Source organism: Thalassophryne amazonica, chromosome 12 (assembly GCF_902500255.1).
Source record: "Thalassophryne amazonica chromosome 12, fThaAma1.1, whole genome shotgun sequence".
In the NCBI taxonomy this organism is placed as follows: Eukaryota; Metazoa; Chordata; class Actinopteri; order Batrachoidiformes; family Batrachoididae; genus Thalassophryne; species Thalassophryne amazonica.
Genome location: NC_047114.1, coordinates 12181317 through 12207509, shown reverse-complemented (window position 1 = coordinate 12207509; position 26193 = coordinate 12181317). Strand labels below are relative to the sequence as shown.

At 41.3% G+C, this 26193-nt stretch overlaps 1 protein-coding gene across 1 annotated transcript in view; it reads right to left on the bottom strand.

Moving 5' to 3' along the window:
• The window catches only part of myo10 (myosin X), a 289282-nt gene that overhangs the window by 172001 nt on the left and 91088 nt on the right, over nucleotides 1–26193 (bottom strand). The window contains exons 3-4 of the mRNA XM_034183772.1: nucleotides 24229–24387; nucleotides 9566–9753 (exon numbers count right to left, since the gene is read on the bottom strand). Of these exons, the coding sequence (XP_034039663.1) occupies nucleotides 9566–9753; nucleotides 24229–24387 (347 nt within the window). The remainder of the gene's footprint in view (nucleotides 1–9565; nucleotides 9754–24228; nucleotides 24388–26193) is intronic.

Sequence of the window (26193 nt, the reverse complement as noted above, 5' to 3'; positions counted from 1 at the left end):
ATGTGACATGGATGCACCCTGGACGAGTGCATATCTATGCAGAAAACCACATTTCACTCTCTCATCTAACTCTTGAGATACGGTCATTAACGGATTTTACACAATGACCTCTGATTTGACCTTTGACCTTTACATGACCTGTGCTGCAAGACGATGGTCCACTGAGTTTATTCACCAAGTTAAACTGAATTTGCTTGTTGCACTTTGAAGATAATGCCACAGACAGACAACCAGTATGTGGCAGTTGGAGGAACTGTTGGTAATATCCATGCTCACACCATCTGTCTGTGGCCTTGAATAAGACACTTCATCTGCATTGTCCCATTCCACTCAGTCTTGGCTGGGGAAGTGTCCTATGATGGACTGGCGTCCCCTATCCAGGGGGACTTGAGGTCTCTCATCTGCACTACAGAATCCAGATGTGCACCAATGAGCCTCAGGGTCTGCAGAGGACTTTCTTTCTGCTGTTGTGAAAACAACTACCTTCAGACTGAACAGCGCCCCCTGTGTCTCCTCAGGCAAACAGATTAAAATTTGATTTCATTTCACGCCTCCGGTCTTGTTCCGTCCTGTTAGTCTGGTCAAAACAGATGGTCTCCCCACTGACTCTGGTCTGCTCCAGGTTTCTTCCTGTAATCAAAAAACACTGAAGAGTTTTTCTGTCCACAGTCACCAGTGTGTTTGCTCATGGGCTGGGGTAAGGTCTGAACCTTCAGCTGATTTATTAAAAAAAAAAATGAAATGATTAAATTAATTATAAAGATAAAAGGTTCTGGAAACCGCTCCATTTGGACTGATAATGTGTGCCTCAGCCCCTCCCTCATCCAAAATTCTTATTTGTATTATATAATTTTTTTGGCTTGTTTTTTTAAGTCCATATTTTGCTGAAATAACAGTGAGGTCTCAGAGGACAGAACAGGATCTGGTCCACGTACTCACGATACCTCGATGAACGCGCCACCGACCGTTCTCACAGACGGAGGTCGGCTGCATCCGCTCTTTGCCGACTGACTGCTGAATATTTTTAGAAATAACTTCAATGATGTTGGAGGAAGAGAAGGCCTGGAAACACAATGTGGTGATGTGAAAGTCGTCCAGCACAAATCAAAGAGGAAGGAAACAGAGGATCCTCAGAGCTGCAGCCAAAGAGGATCTGAATCTCCATCAAAGAGACTAAAAACAGCTTCAGACTGAAAACCAACGAGACCCAGAAGAAGGAAGAAATGTTTATCAATCAGTCTGTCAATTTGTTTTTTTGATTCTAATTTAACAATTAAACATCTAAGAAATTTCTGATTAGTCAATAAATCATATGGTTAATTTACTAAGTAATCATTATCTTAACTTTTAAAATGTATCTTTCCTCTTATTCAAGTATTTTATCATGAAAATTATTATGAGTCTAAAATGTAATGATTTATTCCATTAATCAAAAGGAATATGGAAAATATTTTGCAGTTTTTTTCCTGCTGACACACATACATTTATAAAAACACACACACACACACACACACGTATGCACACACACACACACACACACACACACACACTCACACACTCACTCACTCACTCACTCACTCACAAAATTACATGTAGACAATTGTACACACACACACACACACACACACACACACACACACACACACACACACACACACACACACACACAGATACAAGTACACTTTGGAGCACAAACAAGTCTACAAACAAGTCTACAGACTAGGTAGACGTATACTACAATCTTCTCCTGTATGAATATTTAAGTTTTAGAAGCTAACTCCTATAATAATACAATAACATGCATTTGTCGTGCGGTATGGATTTTCTGAGTCCCTCCATCCATGCCCAGTCGCCCAAAATGAAAGATATTCGCCCTCGTCTAACTCGACAAATGTATGTTATATGCATTATTATCACTTACTGAGATACACAACATGTAACGCGTACATAAAAAGTTGACTCACTTTAACTTTTGTTGTGTCAGCTGGTGCGCGCTGCTCTCCAAATTCGGCAGTGCGTCCTCATCAAGCTGGTTGCTTTAGCTGCTGTTCATTGTCGTACTATGAGAAAATCATCCTGGAATATCCATATTGGGACCAACACACACAAAAGATAAAAAGGCGAGAGCCTTTTTATCTTTTCCTCTGCAGACAGTTCTTGGGCTACGTGCTATGATGTTATTTGTTTACGCACAGCGGGTGGATATAGCCAGCTAGCGTCGACGTAAATCTATGCTACCGTTCTAGCAACGCCTCGGTAAATGGATAATAATATTATGTAGTAACTGTATTTCTTGTATACGAGGTCTGTCAATAAAGTAACGGTCCTTTTTATTTTTTTCAAAAACTATATGGATTTCATTCATGTTTTTACGTCAGACATGCTTGAACCCTCGTGCGCATGCGTGAGACTGGCGCTTTGTTTGATCAAAATTTTTTCTAAACCTGTGAGACACATCGAAGTGGACACGGTTCGAAAAATTAAGCTGGTTTTCAGTGAAAATTTTAATGGCTGATGAGAGATTTTGAGGTGATACTGTCGCTTTAAGGACTTCCCACGGTGCGAGACGTCGTGCAGCACTCTCAGCCGCCGTCGTCAGCCTGTTCAAGCTGAAAACCTCCACATTTCAGGCTCTATTGATCCAGGACGTCATGACAGAACAGAGAAGTTTCAGAAGAAGTCGGTTTCAGCATTTTATCCGGATATTCCACTGTTAAAGGAGATTTTTTTAATGAAAGACGTGCAGACGGGTCCGCGCGTCAGCTCGCAGCCGCCGCGACGCTCCGCCACAGGAAAAACACCTCTGTTGGAAGCCTTAAGGACAAGTTGGAACATGTCCTGCTGTTAAACAATTTCTCATATACTCACTCCACTGAAAGCCATCAAAAGCCGCCTGGATTTTACAAATGGTTATCAACACGGAGGTGTTTTTCCTGTGCCGCCGCGCCGGCTTAAAATTTTCACTGAAAACCAGCTTAATTTTTCGAACCGTGTCCACTTCGATGTGTCTCACAGGTTTAGAAAACATTTTGATCAAACAAAGCGCCAGTCTCTCAGCAACTTCTCAGACAAAGGAATTCCGATGAGGGGCTGGATGACGACTCCCACAAGGAGTGCTCACAGGCGAATGACGTCACCGACAGGCGTGGAAAAACTCACGCATGTGCACAAGGGTTCAAGCATGTCTGACGTAAAAACATATGAATGAAATCCATATAGTTTTTGAAAAAAATAAAAAGGACCTATACTTTATTGACAGCCCTCGTATGTTCTTTATCAGGGGCTCTTGCTTGCCTCTACTGGTGGTTGGCTCTCACTGCGGTATTGTATCACTTCCTGTTCCGGAGCACAGCGGTGTTTTGCTGTATCTGTTAGCTGTTTAATCTGCGCAGTTAGATTGATCTAGTTACCTAGATAACTATTTGTTTCGCAGTGTAATCTTCACGTGCCTTAACTAAAGCACTCCCTCTGCTGAATCACCTCTAAATTATTTACACATTATTCACTTTGTGTGTTTTTAGGAATCCGCTAGCTTAGCACAGCTACTAGCTCTTAGCCGGTTTAGCATGGTGGCTTCTCCTGTCTCTCCTGCACTTTTCTGCTCTGGGTGTGAAATGTTTCGTTATTCCTCGGCCTCCTTTAGCAGTAATGGTACTTGTAATAAGTGTAGCTTATTCGTAGCTTTGGAGGCCAGGCTGGGCGAATTGGAGACTCGGCTCCACACCGTGGAAAATTCTACAGCTAGCCAGGCCCCTGTAGTTGGTGCGGACCAAGGTAGCTTAGCCGCCGTTAGTTTCCCTCTGGCAGATCCCGAGCAGCCGGGAAAGCAGGCCGACTGGGTGACTGTGAGGAGGAAGCGTAGCCCTAAACAGAAGCCCCGTGTACACCGCCAACCCGTTCACATTTCTAACCGTTTTTCCTCACTCGGCGACACACCTGCCGAGGATCAAACTCTGGTTATTGGCGACTCTGTTTTGAGAAATGTGAAGTTAGCGACAAGATTGTAATTCACGTCGGCAGTAACGACACCCGGTTACGCCAATCGGAGGTCACTAAAATTAACATTGAATCGGTGTGTAACTTTGCAAAAACAATGTCGGACTCTGTAGTTTTCTCTGGGCCCCTCCCCAATCAGACCGGGAGTGACATGTTTAGCCGCATGTTCTCCTTGAATTGCTGGCTGTCTGAGTGGTGTCCAAAAAATGAGGTGGGTTTCATAGATAATTGGCAAAGCTTCTGGGGAAAACCTGGTCTTGTTAGGAGAGACGGCATCCATCCCACTTTGGATGGAGCAGCTCTCATTTCTAGAAATCTGGCCAATTTTCTTAAATCCTCCAAACCGTGACTATCCAGGGTTGGGACCAGGAAGCAGAGTTGTAGTCTTACACACCTCTCTGCAGCTTCTCTCCCCCTGCCATCCCCTCATTACCCCATCCCTGTAGAGACGGTGCCTGCTCCCAGACCACCAATAACCAGCAAAAATCTATTTAAGCATAAAAACTCAAAAAGAAAAAATAATATAGCACCTTCAACTGCACCACAGACTAAAACAGTTAAATGTGGTCTATTAAACATTAGGTCTCTCTCTTCTAAGTCCCTGTTAGTAAATGATATAATAACTGATCAACATATTGATTTATTCTGCCTTACAGAAACCTGGTTACAGCAGGATGAATATGTTAGTTTAAATGAGTCAACACCCCCGAGTCACACTAACTGCCAGAATACTCGTAGCACGGGCCGAGGCGGAGGGTTAGCAGCAATCTTCCATTCCAGTTTATTAATTAATCCCAGACAGAGCTTTAATTCATTTGAAAGCTTAACTCTTAGTCTTGTCCATCCAAATTGGAAGTCCCAAAAACCAGTTTTATTTGTTGTTATCTATCGTCCTCCTGGTCGTTACTGTGAGTTTCTCTGTGAATTTTCAGACCTTTTGTCTGACTTAGTGCTTAGCTCAGATAAGATAATTATAGTGGGCGATTTTAACATCCACACAGATGCTGAGAATGACAGCCTCAACACTGCATTTAATCTATTATTAGACTCAATTGGCTTTGCTCAAAATGTAAATGAGTCCACCCACCACTTTAATCATATCTTAGATCTTGTTCTGACTTATGGTATGGAAATTGAAGACTTAACAGTATTCCCTGAAAACTCCCTTCTGTCTGATCATTTCTTAATAACATTTACATTTACTCTGATGGACTACCCAGCAGTGGGGAATAAGTTTCATTACACTAGAAGTCTTTCAGAAAGCGCTGTAACTAGGTTTAAGGATATGATTCTTTCTTTATGTTCTCTAATGCCATATACCAACACAGTGCAGAGTAGCTACCTAAACTCTGTAAGTGAGATAGAGTATCTCGTCAATAGTTTTACATCCTCATTGAAGACAACTTTGGATGCTGTAGCTCCTCTGAAAAAGAGAGCTTTAAATCAGAAGTGCCTGACTCCGTGGTATAACTCACAAACTCGCAGCTTAAAGCAGATAACCCGTAAGTTGGAGAGGAAATGGCGTCTCACTAATTTAGAAGATCTTCACTTAGTCTGGAAAAAGAGTCTGTTGCTGTATAAAAAAGCCCTCCGTAAAGCTAGGACATCTTACTACTCATCACTAATTGAAGAAAATAAGAACAACCCCAGGTTTCTTTTCAGCACTGTAGCCAGGCTGACAAAGAGTCAGAGCTCTATTGAGCTGAGTATTCCTTTAAGTTTAACTAGTAATGACTTCATGACTTTCTTTGCTAATAAAATTTTAACTATTAGAGAAAAAATTACTCATAACCATCCCAAAGATGTATCGTTATCTTTGGCTGCTTTCAGTGATGCCGGTATTTGGTTAGACTCTTTCTCTCAGATTGTTCTGCCTGAGTTATTTTCATTAGTTACTTCATCCAAACCATCAACATGTCTATTAGACCCCATTCCTACCAGGCTGCTCAAGGAAGCCCTACCATTATTTAATGCTTCGATCTTAAATATGATCAATCTATCTTTATTAGTTGGCTATGTACCACAGGCTTTTAAGGTGGCAGTAATTAAACCATTACTTAAAAAGCCATCACTTGACCCAGCTATCTTAGCTAATTATAGGCCAATCTCCAACCTTCCTTTTCTCTCAAAAATTCTTGAAAGGGTAGTTGTAAAACAGCTAACTGATCATCTGCAGAGGAATGGTCTATTTGAAGAGTTTCAGTCAGGTTTTAGAATTCATCATAGTACAGAAACAGCATTAGTGAAGGTTACAAATGATCTTCTTATGGCCTCAGACAGTGGACTCATCTCTGTGCTTGTTCTGTTAGACCTCAGTGCTGCTTTTGATACTGTTGACCATAAAATTTTATTACAGAGATTAGAGCATGCCATAGGTATTAAAGGCACTGCGCTGCGGTGGTTTGAATCATATTTATCTAATAGATTACAATTTGTTCATGTAAATGGGGAATCTTCTTCACAGACTAAGGTTAATTATGGAGTTCTACAAGGTTCTGTGCTAGGACCAATTTTATTCACTTTATACATGCTTCCCTTAGGCAGTATTATTAGACGGCATTGCTTAAATTTTCATTGTTACGCAGATGATACCCAGCTTTATCTATCCATGAAACATGGTGTCTAACCAGATCCTTACTCTGGATGGCATTACCCTGACCTCTAGTAATACTGTGAGAAATCTTGGAGTCATTTTTGATCAGGATATGTCATTCAAAGCGCATATTAAACAAATATGTAGGACTGCTTTTTTGCATTTACGCAATATCTCTAAAATTAGAAAGGTCTTGTCTCAGAGTGATGCTGAAAAACTAATTCATGCATTTATTTCCTCTAGGCTGGACTATTGTAATTCATTATTATCAGGTTGTCCTAAAAGTTCCCTGAAAAGCCTTCAGTTAATTCAAAATGCTGCAGCTAGAGTACTAACGGGGACTAGAAGGAGAGAGCATATCTCACGCATATTGGCCTCTCTTCATTGGCTTCCTGTTAATTCTAGAATAGAATTTAAAATTCTTCTTCTTACTTATAAGGTTTTGAATAATCAGGTCCCATCTTATCTTAGGGACCTCATAGTACCATATCACCCCAATAGAGCGCTTCGCTCTCAGACTGCAGGCTTACTTGTAGTTCCTAGGGTTTGTAAGAGTAGAATGGGAGGCAGAGCCTTCAGCTTTCAGGCTCCTCTCCTGTGGAACCAGCTCCCAATTCAGATCAGGGAGACAGACACCCTCTCTACTTTTAAGATTAGGCTTAAAACTTTCCTTTTTGCTAAAGCTTATAGTTAGGGCTGGATCAGGTGACCCTGAACCATCCCTTAGTTATGCTGCTATAGACTTAGACTGCTGGGGGGTTCCCATGATGCACTGTTTCTTTCTCTTTTTGCTCTGTATGCACCACTCTGCATTTAATCATTAGTGATTGATCTCTGCTCCCCTCCACAGCATGTCTTTTTCCTGGTTCTCTCCCTCAGCCCCAACCAGTCCCAGCAGAAGACTGCCCCTCCCTGAGCCTGGTTCTGCTGGAGGTTTCTTCCTGTTAAAATGGAGTTTTTCCTTCCCACTGTCGCCAAGTGCTTGCTCACAGGGGGTCGTTTTGACCGTTGGGGTTTTTCCGTAATTATTGTATGGCCTTGCCTTACAATATAAAGCGCCTTGGGGCAACTGTTTGTTGTGATTTGGCGCTATATAAATAAAATTGATGATGAAATTGATGATGATGATACTGCCCTGATTGTGTAAATGTCACTTATATACATGCTGTCCATATTCTTGAGCAACTTAGGTCGGTAGGAAGAGTTCCCGTGGGATAAAAAAAAACTTTTCAATCGAGCATCCCTGGTTCTCAACACCAGACACCTAAGTGGCTCTACTCTTTTTTTTTTTTTTTAAGATATTTAGATACACTTTAGTAAACACTAGAGTTCTGCCTTAGAATTGGAATGTATAATAGAAGGTATACCTTACTGAATTTTCATACAAACACACACACACAAATGTACACACATAAATGCACACGTATGCACAAAAGACAGACAACCATGCACAAACATACACTCACATCTTTACAAACACACACACACACACACACACACACACACACACACACACACACACACACACACACCTTTACAAACACACACACACCTTTACAAACACACACACACCTTTACAAACACACACACACCTTTACACACACACACACACACACACACACACACACACACACACCTTTACAAACACACACACACACACACACACCACACACACACACACACACACACACACACACACACACACACACACACACACACACACACACACACACACACACACACACAGACAAATGGACACACAAATGTGCACACACACAAAGAAAGATAAACTCTGGAAGTTGTTGGTCATACACATTGGACAGTGTGCAGCTCTAACTAGCTGTGGTTAACAGTATTCCACCGTTAACTACTCCACTGAGTGTTGACCGTCATTTACATCCATGGTTCCTGAAAAATGTCATCAGAAACACACTTCTGTCATTTTTCTATAGAAGCTTGTTTATGGCCTTGCACAGCCTTGACGGGAATCCACCTAGATGAACTTCAGGCATCTTTGGGCATTTTTGGCGTAAAGTCTAACTTTGTGCATAAAAATATAAACTAACATATAAACACTGTGACTCATTCAAGCATTCCAGGAAAATAGACGTTTTTATGTATTCAACATAATAATATCAACACATCGTGTCAGACCAAGAACAAACAAAAGTCATATATTATACTACGTTTCCATAAAAATTACTAACTGCATCCCCCACCCCCAGAAAAAAACCCCAACCAAACAAAAAAGCAACAACAACTACACAATTACTTTTAAAGTTGGTCCCCTCTGCCCCCAATTCGCACATGTCATTTCCGAGCATCAGCAGCAATTCACGGATTATCGCCTCGTTTCTGCTTCAAACTGCACTCCACTCATCATCTCTCTCAGCAACAGATATCTGAAGCTTTTGTACAACAATTATTTACACAGAAATTCAGCATTATTTCATAATAAAAGAAGGGGGAAGCGATCAGAGCGCAGCAGCAGCACGTCAGACTCAGACGCGTTGCTGCGCCTACGCCATTTCGTTTCTGCTTAAAACAGCCTCGTTTCTGACTTCAGAATGATTTAAGAGGTTTTACTTTGTCATCTGACGGTTAATAATCACATTAATCTGTTTGATCGCTTTGGGTGTAGAGAGTCACATGCACAGTGAAGGCAGGGCGGACCAATTTTTAGAGGGTACCACTCGGTCAGTGACACTGGGTCACTGAACGCAACAACATTTATACATCAGTGAACGTGTCTGAAGACTTCAATTCAATCATCTTTTAATAAGCGTGAACAGAGTGACAGTTCAGTTTCAAAGAGGTCAGTGAGGGAACCTGTGAATATCCACAGTCCAGATAACGGGAATCGTGCTCGTTATACAGCAAACTCCAAAACTGTAACAATACGCTGGAAATGGAAATCTTTCCTGACACAGACAATCACCACCTCCACATCAATCCCACCAGGTCTAGGTGACCCACCTGATCAGCACACACTGGTTCTGCGACCTCTTCCACAGCGAGTGGTAACATTCGTTAGCGATGGCAAAGATGTGCGGCGAGATTTCTCCCAGGTGGTGACGGCTGTACAGCTCCACAGCTGGACGCTCGTACAGGCCGGGCAGAGGCTGGTACGGGTTCACCGCCGCCAGGATGGAGCCGATATACGTCTGAGGAACCAAAGAGGACAAATGGCATCATAAACATGAATAACCATGTCTGCAGGATAAAATACGAATAAATAAATGCAGTCGGACCCAACAAGACAACTCTGTCCTAGCTTTCATGCTAATCAGATTATCTTACGCTCTGAAACCGCTGCTCGTGCTAGCTAGTTGGGTTTAAGTTTGTTCTCAAGAGAACTCTGCCCTCTGCTGTATGTTTATATGGTGACAAAGGGATGCAAACTATAAACAGCTCGAGCTCAGAATTTGCTGCATGAATCCAGTTTGACCAAAGCGTTCACGCCAAGAGCTGACATCGTGTTTACGCTTAAACTTCTCTAACAGTGACTACATTGAAAAATGCATTTTAAAAACACCAAAGTCAAGTTTTACAAATCCGGATGTATCATGATAACATGTCTAATAAGAAATTTATATGAATTAATAATTTGAGGGAAATATGCAAATGATGTGTTTTTCTTTTCAAACTATATTGTAATTTAAATTTGTGTTATTTTTCTCTAATTTAAAATATAGCATTGTATTGATGGTCGACAGAAAGTAAGTCTTCCAACACCATCCAACGTCTTAACCTGTAGCATGTTAACCTGTAACATGTTAATCTGTACCACGTAGCATTAGGCTGTAACATGTCAACTTGTAATATGTCAACATGTAAAATGTTGATCTGTGGCATGTTAGGCTGTAGCATGTTAACCTGCGCATGTTAACCTGTAATATGTTAGACTGTAACATGTTAACCTGTAACATGTCAACCTGTAGCGTTTTGAGCTGTAACATTACCTGTAGCGTGTTAGGGTGTAACTTATAAACCTGTAACATATTAGGCTGTAATATGTTGACCTGTAATGTGTTAAGCTGTAACATATTAGGCTGTAATGCGTTAGGCTGTAACATGCCAGGTTGTAACATATCAAGCTGTAACGTGTTAGGCAGTAATATGTTAACGTGTAACATGTTAACTTGAAGCATGTTAACCTGTAATGTGTCAGACTGTAACGTGTTAGACTGTAACATGTTCATCTGTAACGTGTTAACCTGTAATGTGTCAGACTGTAACGTGTTAGACTGTAACATGTTCATCTGTAACGTGTTAACCTACAATGTGTTAGACTGTTACATGTTAAGCTGTAACATGTTCATCTGTAACGTGTTAACCTACAATGTGTTAGACTGTTACGTGTTAAGCTGTAACATGTTAACCTACGTGTTAGACTGCTACGTGTTAAGCTGTAACGTGTTCATCCGTAACGTGTTAACCTATAACGTGTTAGACTGCTACGTGTTAAGCTGTAACGTGTTAACCTATAACGTGTTAGACTGTAACGTGTTAAGCTGTAACATGTTCATCCGTAACGTGTTAACCTATAACATGTTAGACTGTAATGTGTTCATCCATAACATGTTAGACTGTTACGTGTTAAGATGTAACGTGTTCATCTGTAACGTGTTAGACTGTTACGTGTTAAGCTGTAACGTGTTCATCTGTAACGTGTTAGACTGTTACGTGTTAAGCTGTAACGTGTTCATCTGTAACGTGTTAGACTGTTACGTGTTAGACTGTTACGTGTTAAGCTGTAACGTGTTAGACTGTTACGTGTTAAGCTGTAACGTGTTCATCTGTAATGTGTTAACCTACAATGTGTTAGACTGTTATGTGTTAAGCTGTAACATGTTAACCTACAACGTGTTAGACTGTTACGTGTTAAGCTGTAACATGTTAACCTACAACGTGTTAGACTGTTACGTGTTAAGCTGTAACGTGTTCATCCGTAACGTGTTAACCTATAACGTGTTAGACTGTTACGTTAAGCTGCAGCATGTTCATCCGTAACGTGTTAACCTATAACGTGTTAGACTGTAACGTGTTAAGCTGTAGCATGTTCATCCGTAACGTGTTAACCTATAACGTGTTAGACTGTAACGTGTTAAGCTGTAGCATGTTCATCCGTAACGTGTTAACCTATAACGTGTTAGACTGTAATGTGTTAAGCTGTAACATGTTCATCCGTAACGTGTTAACCTATAACGTGTTAGACTGTAACGTGTTAAGCTGTAGCATGTTCATCCGTAACGTGTTAACCTATAACGTGTTAGACTGTAACGTGTTAAGCTGTAACATGTTCATCCGTAACGCGTTAACCTATAACGTGTTAGACTGTAACATGTTAAGCTGTAACATGTTCATCCATAAAGTGTTAACCTATAATGTGTTAGACTGTTACGTGTTAAGATGTAACATGTTCATCTGTCACGTGTTAACCTATAATGTGTTAGACTGTTACGTGTTAAGATGTAACATGTTCATCTGTAACGTGTTAACCTATAATGTGTTAGACTGTTACGTGTTAAGATGTAACATGTTAACCTACAACATGTTAGACTGCTACGTGTTAAGCTGTAACTTGTTCATCCGTAACGTGTTAACCTATAACGTGTTAGACTGTTACGTGTTCAGCTGTAACATGTTCATCCGTAACGTGTTAACCTATAACGTGTTAGACTGTTACGTGTTCAGCTGTAACATGTTCATCCGTAACGTGTTAACCTATAACGTGTTAGACTGTTACGTGTTCAGCTGTAACATGTTCATCTGTAATGTGTTAACCTATAACGTGTTAGACTGTTACGTTAAGCTGTAACATGTTCATCCGTAACGCGTTAACCTATAACGTGTTAGAGTGTTACGTGTTAAGCTGTAACATGTTCATCCGTAACACGTTAACCTATAAGGTGTTAGACTGTTACGTGTTAAGCTGCAACATGTTCATCAATAACATGTTAACCTATAACGTGTTAGACTGTTACGTGTTAAGCTGTAATGTGTTCATCTGTAACGTGTTAACCTACAATGTGTTAGACTGTTACGTGTTAAGCTGTAACATGTTCATCTGTAACGTGTTAGACTGTTACGTGTTAAGCTGTAACATAACCTACAACATGTTAGACTGTTACGTGTTAAGCTGTAACGTGTTCATCCGTAACGTGTTAACCTATAATGTGTTAGACTGTAACGTGTTAAGCTGTAACATGTTCATCCATAACGTGTTAACCTATAACGTGTTAGACTGTTACGTGTTAAGCTGTAACATGTTCATCCGTAACACGTTAACCTATAACGTGTTAGACTGTAACATGTTAAGCTGTAACATGTTCATCCATAAAGTGTTAACCTAAAATGTGTTAGACTGTTATGTGTTAAGATGTAACATGTTCATCCGTAACGTGTTAACCTATAACGTGTTAGACTGTTACGTGTTAAGCTGTACCTTTTTAATTTTCTTGCTGCCTGAATACAGCAGGGTTCTTTTTAAAATTAGCTTCATGCTTCTGGATTCAGAACAAACAAACTGCGCATTGAAGCCAGAAGAGACGCTGGCAGTCGTCTGAGAGCTGTGGTGATGACTAACGGATAATAAGCAGGAAAAACCCACGACATCAGCATGTTTCTGTGAGAAAACCACTCCGTTTGGATATTTCTGTCACTGGCTGCGATCAGAAAAGTCATAAATTATAGTTTTAGATTCACAAAATAGGGTTTTACATTTTATCCCCGATGACTAACAAACCATCCGTCCACCGGGTTCAGTGCACTTGGGTTCAGTGCAGAAGGTTTCTGGTTCAAATCCCACCCCTGCCACATTTCTCCATCTAATGTGGAGTTGCGTCAGGAAGGGCATCCAGTGTGAAACGTGTTCCAAATCAACATGCAGACCCACCTCGGATCTGCTGTGGTGACCCCGAGTGAACACAAGGGGGCAGTCGAAGGGTCTTACTATTTTACTCAGAAATGTTTGACTGGACAGTTATGACCTTGACTTTGACCTGTTAGGTCATGTGGCCAATAGGAAGGTGACGCTGCAAGTGTATTTTTAACCAACTCCTCAGAGCGACCATAATCCAAAATATTTGACAGGAAGAATTTTAAGAACAGAAACATATAAAAAGAATAATTCATTAACGCCCCCCCCCCCCCCCCCCCAAAAAAAAAGACCCATGCATGTTTCCTTTTAATGTAACTTTAAGTGTAAATAAAGTGTCATGTGGCTTTAAGAGAAGACACTGCTGATTCGTCTCCTGTACAAGCATCTTTGAATGCCTCATGTTAACGTCCCCTCGCTGACAGACTGACCCATATTCATGCAAAGTGCACGTGAACAGCAGTTGTAATATTTACATGACAAATATTGTTCTGTGCAGATCTGCCCGTGTTCACGAGGATCCACAGACATAAATCCCAGCATGCAGCTGGCTGTTAACACCGTGCCGGCTCTCTGCAGCGCTCCAGAGCTCTGTCTGTTTAACGTCTGTTTGCACACACAGTCATCTCTGCCTCATGCCTGGATCTCCACACAACGTGAAAACAGAGACAGCAAGGTGATTCCAGGCCTTCAGGTGTCACCTTCTCACATTTTTATGTGTCTGTGTTTCCATTCCTGACCCACTCAGACATTTACTGGCCCACTTCTGTCAGTGGCGCTGTTCTCTCCCCTGATATATATATTAGCTGCACTTAATTCACACTTCAAACTCATTTTATAACAAACCAGACAACCTGTGAGGAAGATCTACATAAACAATTACGGAAGAGATAAATGCAAAAGACATTTTCATTTATCTCCTCCATTAACCTGGTTAAGGTGGTGCCAGACACAACGTTATTGTGGAGCCTGTCACCACAATAATGTGGTCTTCCAAGGTCAAAGGTCATGCAACCAATAAAAAGGCAAAAATAGGACTTCAGATTCATGTTTAAGCATAAGTCTATCTTTAAAGAATTCGGAAAAACAGCTACTATAAATGAGCTTGACCTATCAAGGTCAATCAGGGTCCAAAGTCAAAGGGTCAAAGGTCATATGACCAATGGGAAGGTAATGTATTACTTCATATTAGTGTTTAACAGTTACTATAGGCGTATGTTTGACCAGTTCTTCACAATGGCCATTCCAAATGAGTTTGCTCTATCAAGGTCACATAAGGTCAAAGGTCACATGACCAATGGAACAGCACAGTAAGAATTTCTATTAGAGATTAAGACAAACCACAGTTTTTCATTCAGTTACTCAAAACAGTCCTCCAAAATATCACCCGTCTATAAGCACTGAGCCAAAATCTTGACCTCGGTCTGTGATCTTGACTTTCAATAGATTATTCCAAAAACAAAAATCCTATTTTCTTTGGATGATCCTCACTCATTCCACAAAGTTTGGTCCAAATAAGATTAAAGCTCAGAGTTGTACTGTTCACAGACACACACGGGAACACGGGACTGAAAACATTAACACTGGGCCGGCACTGCGTGACCGCCGCCGTGCATGCCGCCATGCATGCCGCCATGCAAGCGTAAAAACTGGAGGTCACATGTGTCAAAACACAGATTATTTCATGACCATTTTAAAAGGACAACAGAGCTGTGTGATGCTCCACACTGCTGCATCCTATAGGGGGCGCTCACACAGGAGCACAAGCATCACCACAACTTAACACCCCCCCCCAAAAAATCCATTTGGCTAAAGTCATGCCTCCAGTTAACTGTGAATTACAACCATTTGGACTCCATTAGACTGTTGCTGTGTCCTAGTAACGGTTTCCATGGCAACGCCATGGCTGCAAGCTAATTGGTTGTGATTCTCCTCAGAAGTGCGCCCCCAACCAACCCCATAGGCTGACATGATGAACCACAACCTCTGGTCTCACATGTGGTGCTCCAACCAAAGAGATGACATCTGAAACGTGATATTTATTTCACAATTTATTATTTATTTTCTAACCCGCAATGTTGTTTTACACCGTAATCGGATTAAATCAACCAATGAAAAACATTCTAAATATTTTTAAAATTTCTTTCAAAAATCTTTTGAAAGAAATGCACAAAACAGCCATGGATCAGAAGATTTGTATTCTTGTTAAAAGTGAACAATCAAAGAAAAAAAAAAAATCTTTATTTAATACATGCAAAATAAAATGGTGAAACCTTAAATGTTTTAACACTTCTCTCTGCAGTGAGTGTTTGGTTTAATTGTGTTCTAAGTAATTACAGATACTTAATTGAAAGCGTTTCCATGGTAACACAGCTCAGATAGCTGTCTGTGTGAGCGGCGGCGTGTTTACAGAGCGGCATCATTCGGCGCTAATAGAACAGAAGGCAGTGAGCAGGAAGGCGAACAAGAGTAAAAACTCTGAGCTCTCAGAGTCACGGCCAGACACATGTAATGAAAAGGAAATTAAGACCAGATGGGGGGAAAAAAGCCGAAACTTTGGCCAACCTGCCTGAGTGATGGCAGGAAATGGAAGCGAGGGGACACAAAACCCAAATATTCATGTTCCCAGCACAGCTTCCTGCACTTAAATTGATCACGATCCACCGTTTACACTTGAAATCAAGTGACGCCGTGACATAACGGCACGTCTGAGTTGGGGGTGTCTGCCATTGGTCAGTGGGTGTGGCGTCGTCTGTGTTATCTGTTCACTCTCATGGAATGAGCGCGGCTAACAGCTCGGTGATGTGGCGACCTGTTGTGGTACCTGCTGCCGTTACTGCATCAGCTAGTTACCCAAATGTACGGTGGTTGAGAGATGTCACAACATGTCAAAACTAAGAACACACAAATACGTATAACAAGCACACAGTCTGAAGTAACCCACGGCAAACTTTGAGAAACGTACCAAGGACAAGTGACACTATTCTGAACAAGGATTTTACAAAGTACAGTTCAGTGATTTTGACCTTTGACCTTTTAACTCCCAAAGCAATAAGCTTCTTGGGGTCACCAGGCTTAACACAAATTCCACGTTTGGTAACAATTAGGCATGTAGGACAGCTGTTACTGCACTCAGAATTTTTTTTTTTTACAAAGTATTCTCCAGTGACCTTGACCTTTGATCTTATGACCTAAATAACAGTAGCCTTGTTCGATACAGTGTATCGAACACACCAAGTTTGGTGACAATCAGGTGGCTAAAATGTAAGTTATTGCACTATCAATATTTTTTAGAAAGTGTGCTTCAGTGATGTTGACCTTTGATCTTTTGCTACCAAAATCAAGAGGTTTCTTGGGGTCAGTGTGCATTATCTTACTTACAACTGAAAAGACATCTGACTGTCTCTCTCTCTCTGTCGGTCTCTTTCTCTCACAAACTTCGTGCTCTCTGCAAACACACTTACCCTCTGCAGTACGTGAAACTAATTTCTGTCTGCTGCAAACTCACACCATGAACACACAAACACAAAGCTCCACACCACAATACCAACAACACAAAAGGGTTTTTTTGTTTTGTTTTGCTGACGGGCCGTTCAGTGCGTCCCTGTGCTTTCTCATCTTTATCTCTACCTGACCAGCCGAGCTTGTTTATTTACATTTTTATTTTATTTACTTTTATTTTGATTATTTGTTACAAGCTTGAAAATTAAAAAAAAAAATGTTTCGGTTTCCACTTTTTTCAACCTTTAATATTTGTCACTTTCTGTAAAATTTCTTTTTTTGTGTGTGTTCTTTGTGATCTCAGTAGCTCAGGAAAAAATCTGCTGAAGTGTTTTTTGACTTCTATATATGATCTCACGTACTGACTGATTCTGTTCGCGGCAAACAAAGCTGGCAAACAAAGTTCCTGCTGGCCATCTGACCAATAAACGCACAGAAAACAAACGAATACCAAGTCCCATTCAAACCTGGTAAACATGTTTAAAACAAAGACAGCTTTGTGCATTTACCTCAGTGACCTTTGACAAATGCCATTCCGTTACTTTAATCACATCTGAACGCTCCCGTATGGATGAAATTATCCAATCAGTTCATCACAGCAGCACCGGCTCCACCCCGATGGCATCCTTTTTTTTAAGACCAGGAGCTCCAAGGATGGAAAATTAGAGGAGAGGTTTTGGTGAAAGGACTCGCGGTAAACCAAAGGGATAGGCTGCCAACTCGCTGCTGAAGCCAAAGAGCAGCACGAGTCTGAGTCATCAGCAATCAACGGCTGGATGCACAAATTGGAAATAAAAGAACTCAAGAACTTGTGAATGAATAATCATTTCATAGAGATGAGAAGCGTCACCTACGACACTTTGTACATGTGACACGTTTCTCTGTACATGATCCAGCACACAGGCGCCTCAGTGCTGATAAGGACACGCCCACATTTCACCTGGCTGCAGACAGACGATTATTTTGGAGAGTTGTGGATGAGCCGATGGTCGGCCTGGGTAGCAGCTTGGTCGTGTGGTGATAACAGTGATTAGATTAGATAGAACTTTATTAATCCCTTGGGAAGACTCCCACATGGAAATTGAGGGAGTCTTGCTGCACAGTCACCCACGGCACCAGCAGATGCTCTGAGACTCAACCTCATGTACTGTCATGAATGTGCTGCAGAGTTGATGCCACGCTACAGTTGCCTCAACATGTCAGTGCTGGAGAATTTCAGTGAGATGTCCATCTGCTGTAACTATGGAGATTTATACAGGGGAACAATTACTGTAAATTTATTGGTTGTCATCTACTGTGAATCATCACACATGGTTGTGCTTAGTTGCCAGGGAATGTCAGGTCTAGGATGAAACTCTGGTACAGCGTGACGTCACATACACTCTACTACTGAACAACCTTGCGTCCTGGATGACAAGCACCCAGAAAGAGAACCACTTCTTTCCCCCCTTCTTAAAGTTGCCATTTACTAGCCACAGCCAGGTGATATGTGGGCGTGTTCGAACCTTTTTCCCGTTGCTGAGGTCCTCAACACCGAGGCACCTTTAGTCTGGATCATGCAGTGGTTGATTTAGTTATGATGACTGAGTGAACTCTAACGGCATTCACCAATAAAAATGCTCGTCTTGTGCAGCACCAGAAAATGCTACATGAGTTTCCCCTATCAGTCGCTGTAAGTGTTACAGAACCCCAATATCACACAAACTGAGATGATTGACCACCATATCAATCCTGACCTCGCAAACGATGAGCTGGTTCTTACGATAACTAAGAATATTATGAGTGAGTTGACCAGCAAATCCTGTCAAGTAGAATATCTGGGAGGGACTCTGAGTAGAGTCGCTGCTTCTTCACATTGAAAGGAGCCAGCTGAGGTGATTCACGCATCTAGCAGTCTTCCAGGCAGGTCCAACAGGGAGAGGCTCCGGGGAAAACCCACGACACGCTGCAGGGATTATGCAGCGTGTCGTGGGGTTACGTCAGGATACCCCAGGAAAAGTGTGAGGCTGAGGATATGGAAGTGTGGGACGAACTGCTTGGCCTGCTGTCACCATGACCAGGATAAGCAGCAGAACGTGACCAGAAGAATCCAAGAACGACCTTCACCTCAAATGATAATCACATCTGGCCGATATCATAAATGCAAAATAAATCAGTCGCAGTGCTGATACTTGAGCCAAATGACAATCTTCAGCCCTGATTTCTTTGTCTACTCACATAAAAACCACTAGAACCACATGCTGAGCTGAACATCTCCTTTCAGCAATGCTCTACCACGAGCAATGTCATCAGGCGACCTTGAGCTCAGCCTCTGTGCCATTCTCCTCGGGATAAATCCAAGACGCACTTGGGAATGTCGCCACAGTAATCCCACATTCCAGCAATCCGGGCGCAGAGCCTCCGACCCATGTGAGAGGAGTCAGAAAGGACGACGGTTCAATTGCACCTATCGCATAGGAGGTCATGACATCCCTCACATCATCTCTCCATCTTCAGTATCAGAAACTCCCGTCCGTTGGATCTAGCTCCTCTTATCTGCAGACATTTATCAGAGTTACACAACAACCAGCAGATGCCGACACAAGCTCTCAGGAGAAGTCACAGTAACCGGGCAGACTGATATCAGCTGCTCGCTCACGCCTGATGGTTCCTCATCAGCATGAAAAACAAAGTCCTCGTTAATCACCTCAGCTCCTCTGCTTCATAACACCCATTACTCTTCTTTCAGTTTAACGTCTTATGAAGGACTGGTTTAATCCAATGTCCTTCATGACACGGTCCAGGTTTATTGTTTTACAACCCCAATTCCAATGAAGTTGGGATGTTGTGTAAAACATAAATAAAAACTGAATACAATGATTTGCAAATCCTCTTCAACCTATGTTCAATTGAATATACCACAAAGACAACATATTTAATGTTCAAACTGTTGGCCTTTTTGTTTTTGGGCAAATATTTGCTCATTTTGAAATGGATGCCTGCAACACGTTTCAAAAAAGTTGGGACGGGGCAACAAAAGACTGGAAAAGTTGATGAATGCTCAAGAACACCTAATTAGAAACAGGTGAGTGTCATGATTGGGTATAAAAGGAGCATCCCCAAAAGGCTCAGCTGTTCACAAGCAAAGATGGGGCAAGGATCACCTCTTTGTGAACAACTGCGTGAAAAAAAAAAACAGTCCAACAGTTTAAGAACAATGTTTCTCAACTTCAATTGCAAGGAATTTAGGGATTCCATCATCTACAGTCCATAATATAATCCGAAGATTCCGAAAATCTGGAGGACTTTCTACACGTAAGCGGCAAGGCCGAAAACCAACACTGAATGCCCGTGACCTTCAATCCCTCAGGTGGCACTGCATTAAAAACCAACATCATTATGTAAAGGATCTTACTGCGTGGGCTCAGGAACACTTCACTAAACCATTTTCAGTTGTCACAGTTTGTCGCTACATCTGCAAGTGCAAGTTAAAACGCTACCATGCAAAGCGAAAGCCGTACATCAACAACATCCAGAAATGCCGCCGCCTTCTCTGGGCCTGAGCTCATTTGAAATTGACAGACGCAAAATGGAAAAGTGTGCCGTGGTCTGATGAGTCCACATTTCAAATTGTTTCTGGAAATCATGGACATCGTGTCCTCCAGACAAAAGAGGAAAAAGACCATCCAGATTGTTACCAGCGCAAAGTTAAAAAGCCAGCATCTGTGATGGTATGGGGGGGTGTTAGTGCCCATGGCATGGGCAACTTACACATCTGTGATGGCACAATCAGTACTGAAAGGTACATCCAGGTTTTGGAGCAACACATGCTGCCATCCAAGCAACATTTTTTTTCAGGGACGTCCCTGATTATTTCAGCACGACAATGCCAAGCCACATTCTGCACGTGTTACAACAGTGTGGCTTCATAGTAAAAGAGTGCGGGTACTAGACTGGCCTGCCTGCAGTCCAGACCTGTCACTCATTGAAAATGTGTGGCACACTGTGACGCAAAAATATGACAATGGAGACCCCGGACTGTTGAACAACTGAAGTCGTACAACAAGCAAGAATGGGAAAGAATTCCACCTACAAAACTTCAACAATTAGTGTCCTCAGTTCCCAAACGCTTATTGAGTGTTGTTAGAAGGAAAGGTGATGTAACACAGTGGTAAACATACCGCTGTCCCAGCTTTTTTGAAACATGTTGCAGGCATCCATTTCAAAATGAGCAAATATTTGCACAAAAACAATAAAGTTTATCAGTTTGAACATTAAATATCTTGTCTTTGTGGTGTATTTTATTTACATTTTACACAACGTCTCAAATTCATTGGAATTGGGGTTGTAAGCGATCTGTGCTTATACACAGTGTGCAGCAGGTGGTGGCGCTCTGATGCAAGATAACAACCATCACCACACCTCTGAAAAATACAAAATTTATGAAATAAATGAATAACTGGATCAAAACCAATTCATTCCAGTGCAGTCACAGTTAACCTTATGCTGGCATACAGTCACGTGCTGTCTGGCCCAGAATGGAGGCAGCTATCAAAGAAGCAAATCATGTTTTAACATTCTGCTCCCATGGAGAATAAAGTGTTCCATAAACAGATGGATACAGGCTGGGGATCAGATTAATGGCATTCCATGATGCCTGGCCATTGCTCTGTCCATGGTAGCTCTGTAAACACAAAGAAGACGACACTGTTAGTCCCTGTCAGCGGGAACTGTTAATGTAAAAGACACGCGGATGGAATGCCAGTCTGTGCAACAACTGATGTCTGGAAAGTTTGGACTATCCAACATTTTCCTGCCTGAAATATCAACTCAAAGCACGTAGCAACAAGCTAACTGCTTTGCGCCAGTACATCATTTGATACTGCTCTCACAACAAGGTGATCAGGCACAAACTCCACCAGCTGCGGCTTTACGAAGTTGCATATATGGGATATTAATCATCCATCAGATCCCTAGCAGAGCGTTTGTTTCCCTAAAACCACTACATTCTTCTGTGGATTTTGTTCTCCTACCACGGTGGAGTAGTTGGTGTAGTTAAGGTTTCTTTATTTGTAGTTGTTGGTTTTGTGTTTAATATTGTTACAGTTTTTATTAATGGCATTAAATATGATCCATAGTCTACGTGGTGCTTTATTTTGAAAATTGGACAGATTGTTGTGGGGTGCTTTGGCCCCTTGCCTTGTCTGTCCTTTTGTGTGTTGTGCGTTTTCCCTCCAGGCGGCGCGCAAGCGGAGCTGAGGTACCTGTTCTCGCACCTGTGATTCACCTGCTTCTCATTATCCGCAGTGTATTTAAACCCTGGTTTCCAGCTCACCAGTGCCAGAATCTCAGTGAGATTTCACAGAGAATTCCTCAGTGTGAATCCTGAGCTTCCTGCAGCTTCTTCACGAGGTAACCTGGCCGCTCTATTTTCCGCAATAGAGTTTTTGATATTTTCGGTGTTTCCAGATGCCTTCCTCTGCTGGCTTCCATGCTGCAATGCCTGTTCACTCCCGCATTCTGCTACATCTATTCGGGGACGCTCAGCTAAGTTTGCTGTTCGTCTGCGATCCTGAGATTCCGCTCTCACAGGACACCAGCCTGAGAACTACATTTGTATATTCCTTCTCTGTAATTCCTGAAACTGAACAAAACTTTATGCTCACCTCATAAGAACTATCAAGCCATTTCTGATGCTGAACAATTCTGAGCAAGTGTCAGCTAAATCTGAACTGCTTCATTGTCATGCTGCTGCACTGCATTGCTGAACTCAGAGCATTCCTTAATTGAGCCTCCTGTGTTATGAGTGCATCTACTCAACTTTGTCTCCTCGTCTTCTCAGAACACACCTCTGTCCTCAGCTCCGTTTGCGGCCACCTGGCACCGGTTCCTGCCTTGGATTCCTATCAGTTCCTACTCCACCTGCCTGGTTCCAACTGCACTCTAGCTCCCAGTTTCCACCGCCTGAAGCGGGCCCTGTCTCCACTCTCCTGGCTTCTTGATTTATCAACGAACTTTTGTTCCACATTTATTGTAAATAAATATTCGTTTGTTCATTCCCACTCTCTTCATTGCTCCCTGCATTTGGGTTCATTACCAGCCTGGATCGGTTCAATCCGGACCCCTAACCTTAACATAGATGCTATTCATATGCTGTTTAGCTGTTACAAAATGATTTTCACAGCAAAACTTTATACAAGCAATTAATTCATATTAATGTATCACAAATCCTGTAATTAATTAGATAGGTTTGATGTTAAAATAGCTTTTCTCCCAATATTCTAACATTTGTGGGAAACATTTATTACTATTAGAGTTTCAAGAATTTCCCAAGTATGGCAACAATAAAGTCCATCCATCTATCCATCTATCCATCTTGTATTTTTGTTAAATAAATTACCAAAGAAGTTCAATTTTGATGGTTTATGACTTTGTAACTGCATTATTTGCACAAAAGTAATTTTTGAGCTTTAATGACTTCTAGACATTTGCAAAGTGATGCAGCACTTCCAGGTGCAGTAAACAAAAATGTGCCGACAATGAGTAAAAATGTGACAGAAGCAAAATAAAGAAAGAACAAAAAAGTAAGTGCTCATGATTCAGAGGATTAACAGATCTGCATCTGTACAATTTGTGATGTCAAAGTCTGTCCTCTTTATTAATTATTGATACCCGATCATTTATGGCACAAAAACAAAAACAAACAAACAAACAAAAAAAAACATCACATAATCAATCAATGCCTGGAATCAGGTACAATTAGTGGTAAAAGTAGTGTCTGTAGAAGAATGTGAGCAATCAGGAAAGATTTAAAGAGGATTAAATAAATTTGTGATGTAGGAAAAATTTGCGATACAAAAAGTGCAGCATTGTATTTATTTGGTGTAGATCAGGAAATCTTGTGTAAAAGTAGGTGAAAGTTTACACTCAGGTATGCTGTAATCCAGACCTCCCGTTCTCTCGAGCCGCCTCCTGATCCTCCAACACAACACGAAACCCACAAAAAAAAGTTTTGAGGTTCAAACAGACACATTTATTTTTTTGGAAAAGAGTGGGGAAAAAGTGTTTAAATTACTCATATGTACTCGGGTGAATTAATCAATAATCACTTACAATCATGTACAAGTGGACATAAACAGAACTAAGAACTATGATTACATATGGATTATGTAAAAAAAAAAAAAAAACCTTTTAACAATTGGGCCAAATTTCCTCTATTTTGAAATTGGGGCCAAAAATCAGCAGCGAAGGACCACCGTCAGATTCACTGTACACTTACATATATGCATTTTTGCTGGTAGCGCTGAAACAGGTTGTGCATGATGGCGCCGTCGTGAAGGTCCTCCAGAGCCGCCATGTCCTCCACGCCGCGGATGCTGCTGCTGTGCATCGGCTGCACCTTCTGCCTGGTCAGCGCGTTCTGCTTGTAGGTGTAGACCTGGAAACAGGTTTTTAAAAAGGTTTTGTCAAGCAGGTCCTGAAATCAAAAGCTGACTGACTTCCCGTCCTTTTCATATCAGCTCGAATGAAACTCAAGTTTTTCAGTAAATACGACCTTACGCAGGTTTCCCCATCAGTGGCTAATGAAACGGCTGAGTGAGAGAAATAAATATATCACTAGGCCATGTTTTATTTAGCACTCAAAAATGCTACTGTGTGTACACCCCCCCCCCCCCCCAAAAAAAAAATAAAAAAATAAACTAGAGCACTGAACTCAGAGTTAAAACCTCCTCCAAGACGAGTTTCCAATTCCACAAATTTTTACCTTGGAATCATTTTCAAGGTCAAAGTTCTGTTCAAAGTGGCTTTTCATAAGCTAAATTAGATGTGATCAAATGTCAGGAGTATGTATTTAGTTCATGCACTTGAATCAAAGTGTTTTTTGTGGTTTTGTGTTTTTTTTTTTTTTACTTTTTCAGTTTCTGAATTCTTTTTCAGATCATTTTCACAGAACATTGGTTATCTCTGCTGTGCACAATTTGTCATTGCCGTTTGGCACTTGGCATCGATTCAGTGTGCTGAAATTCAGCTTTTTTAATTTGCAACCACAAGTTCCAAACCTGCCACATCTGCTCATTTGCTACAGTTCCCAACATTCCCTTTGGATCACATGTTTTGTCACAAGTTTTTTTTTTTTTCTCCCAGCTGAAAATAAAGCTGTTATTTTGTCCAGATATTTTACAGGAGTCTAAACTTCTCCTATTCCTATCGGTCTCTGAGGATACATTCTGTGCTGGAAGGCTTTTGAGGGTTGTTGTAAGGGCTGATTCCAAAATTTTATGTCATTTCACAAAGAAAACTGTTACATTAATGATGAGTAAACCTTACATATCAGCATTTGTTCGCTGAATATTCCCCAGAAAAGCACAGAACTGTCCGATTTGTTCCAGACCTCAACCTTACACATTATGAAAAAATATTTTCACCTGTCCCGCAGAAAAAAGCTCTTTTCCTTCACTATCAAGTAAAAAGACAAACACCAATGCAGTGACATCCAGAGGAATGAAATTCAATTTTTCTATTTAAAGTGATCAAATTCTCAGTTAATATGAAAGAAAACTTGCTCTTTACATCTACCAAATAATGATGATGATGTTGTTTGCTGTTACATGTTCACAGAAACTCTTCAACGTGGCCTTGAAGCTATTGTTGAAGTGTGCTATACATAATTTGACCAGTAGATGTTAGTCTGTAATGAGCTGCTGAATGAGACTTAAAGGAATAAAGCTTTTGGTGAAGCAGTTGGCCTGGAGGGTCGCTGGAATGTCGAAACCTCGACACCGTGACTTCACGTTGCCATCACTATGCAGTGTTCGACGTTAATACAGAACATGTCCACCTAAATCTTCAGAGAGACACTGCGGGTGCACAAAACTGTGCAATGATTCAAACTTCCAGATTTAAATGTCTAACTCAAAGGAAAATAGACATGAGGTGTTTTAACTATACAATTATGTGAAACTAGGACTGTTTTTTTTTTTTTTTTCTTTTTTCTTCCCCCGTCTACATATATAGTAATGGTAAATGCCACAGTGGCAGAACCATTTATGTACATTAATACACATATATGCAATTTATTTGTGCAAGACAGACAGTGAACGTGATGTGTCCTACTTAAAGACAACTGACAACTTCTATCAGGAAGGGGCGACCACCAAAACAACACGAAGGGTGTCATATGTGAAGTCCAACCCCAAGCAGCCAGCGGAAGAGAGGCGAGGTGCAGGGAGCGGTCCACACACAG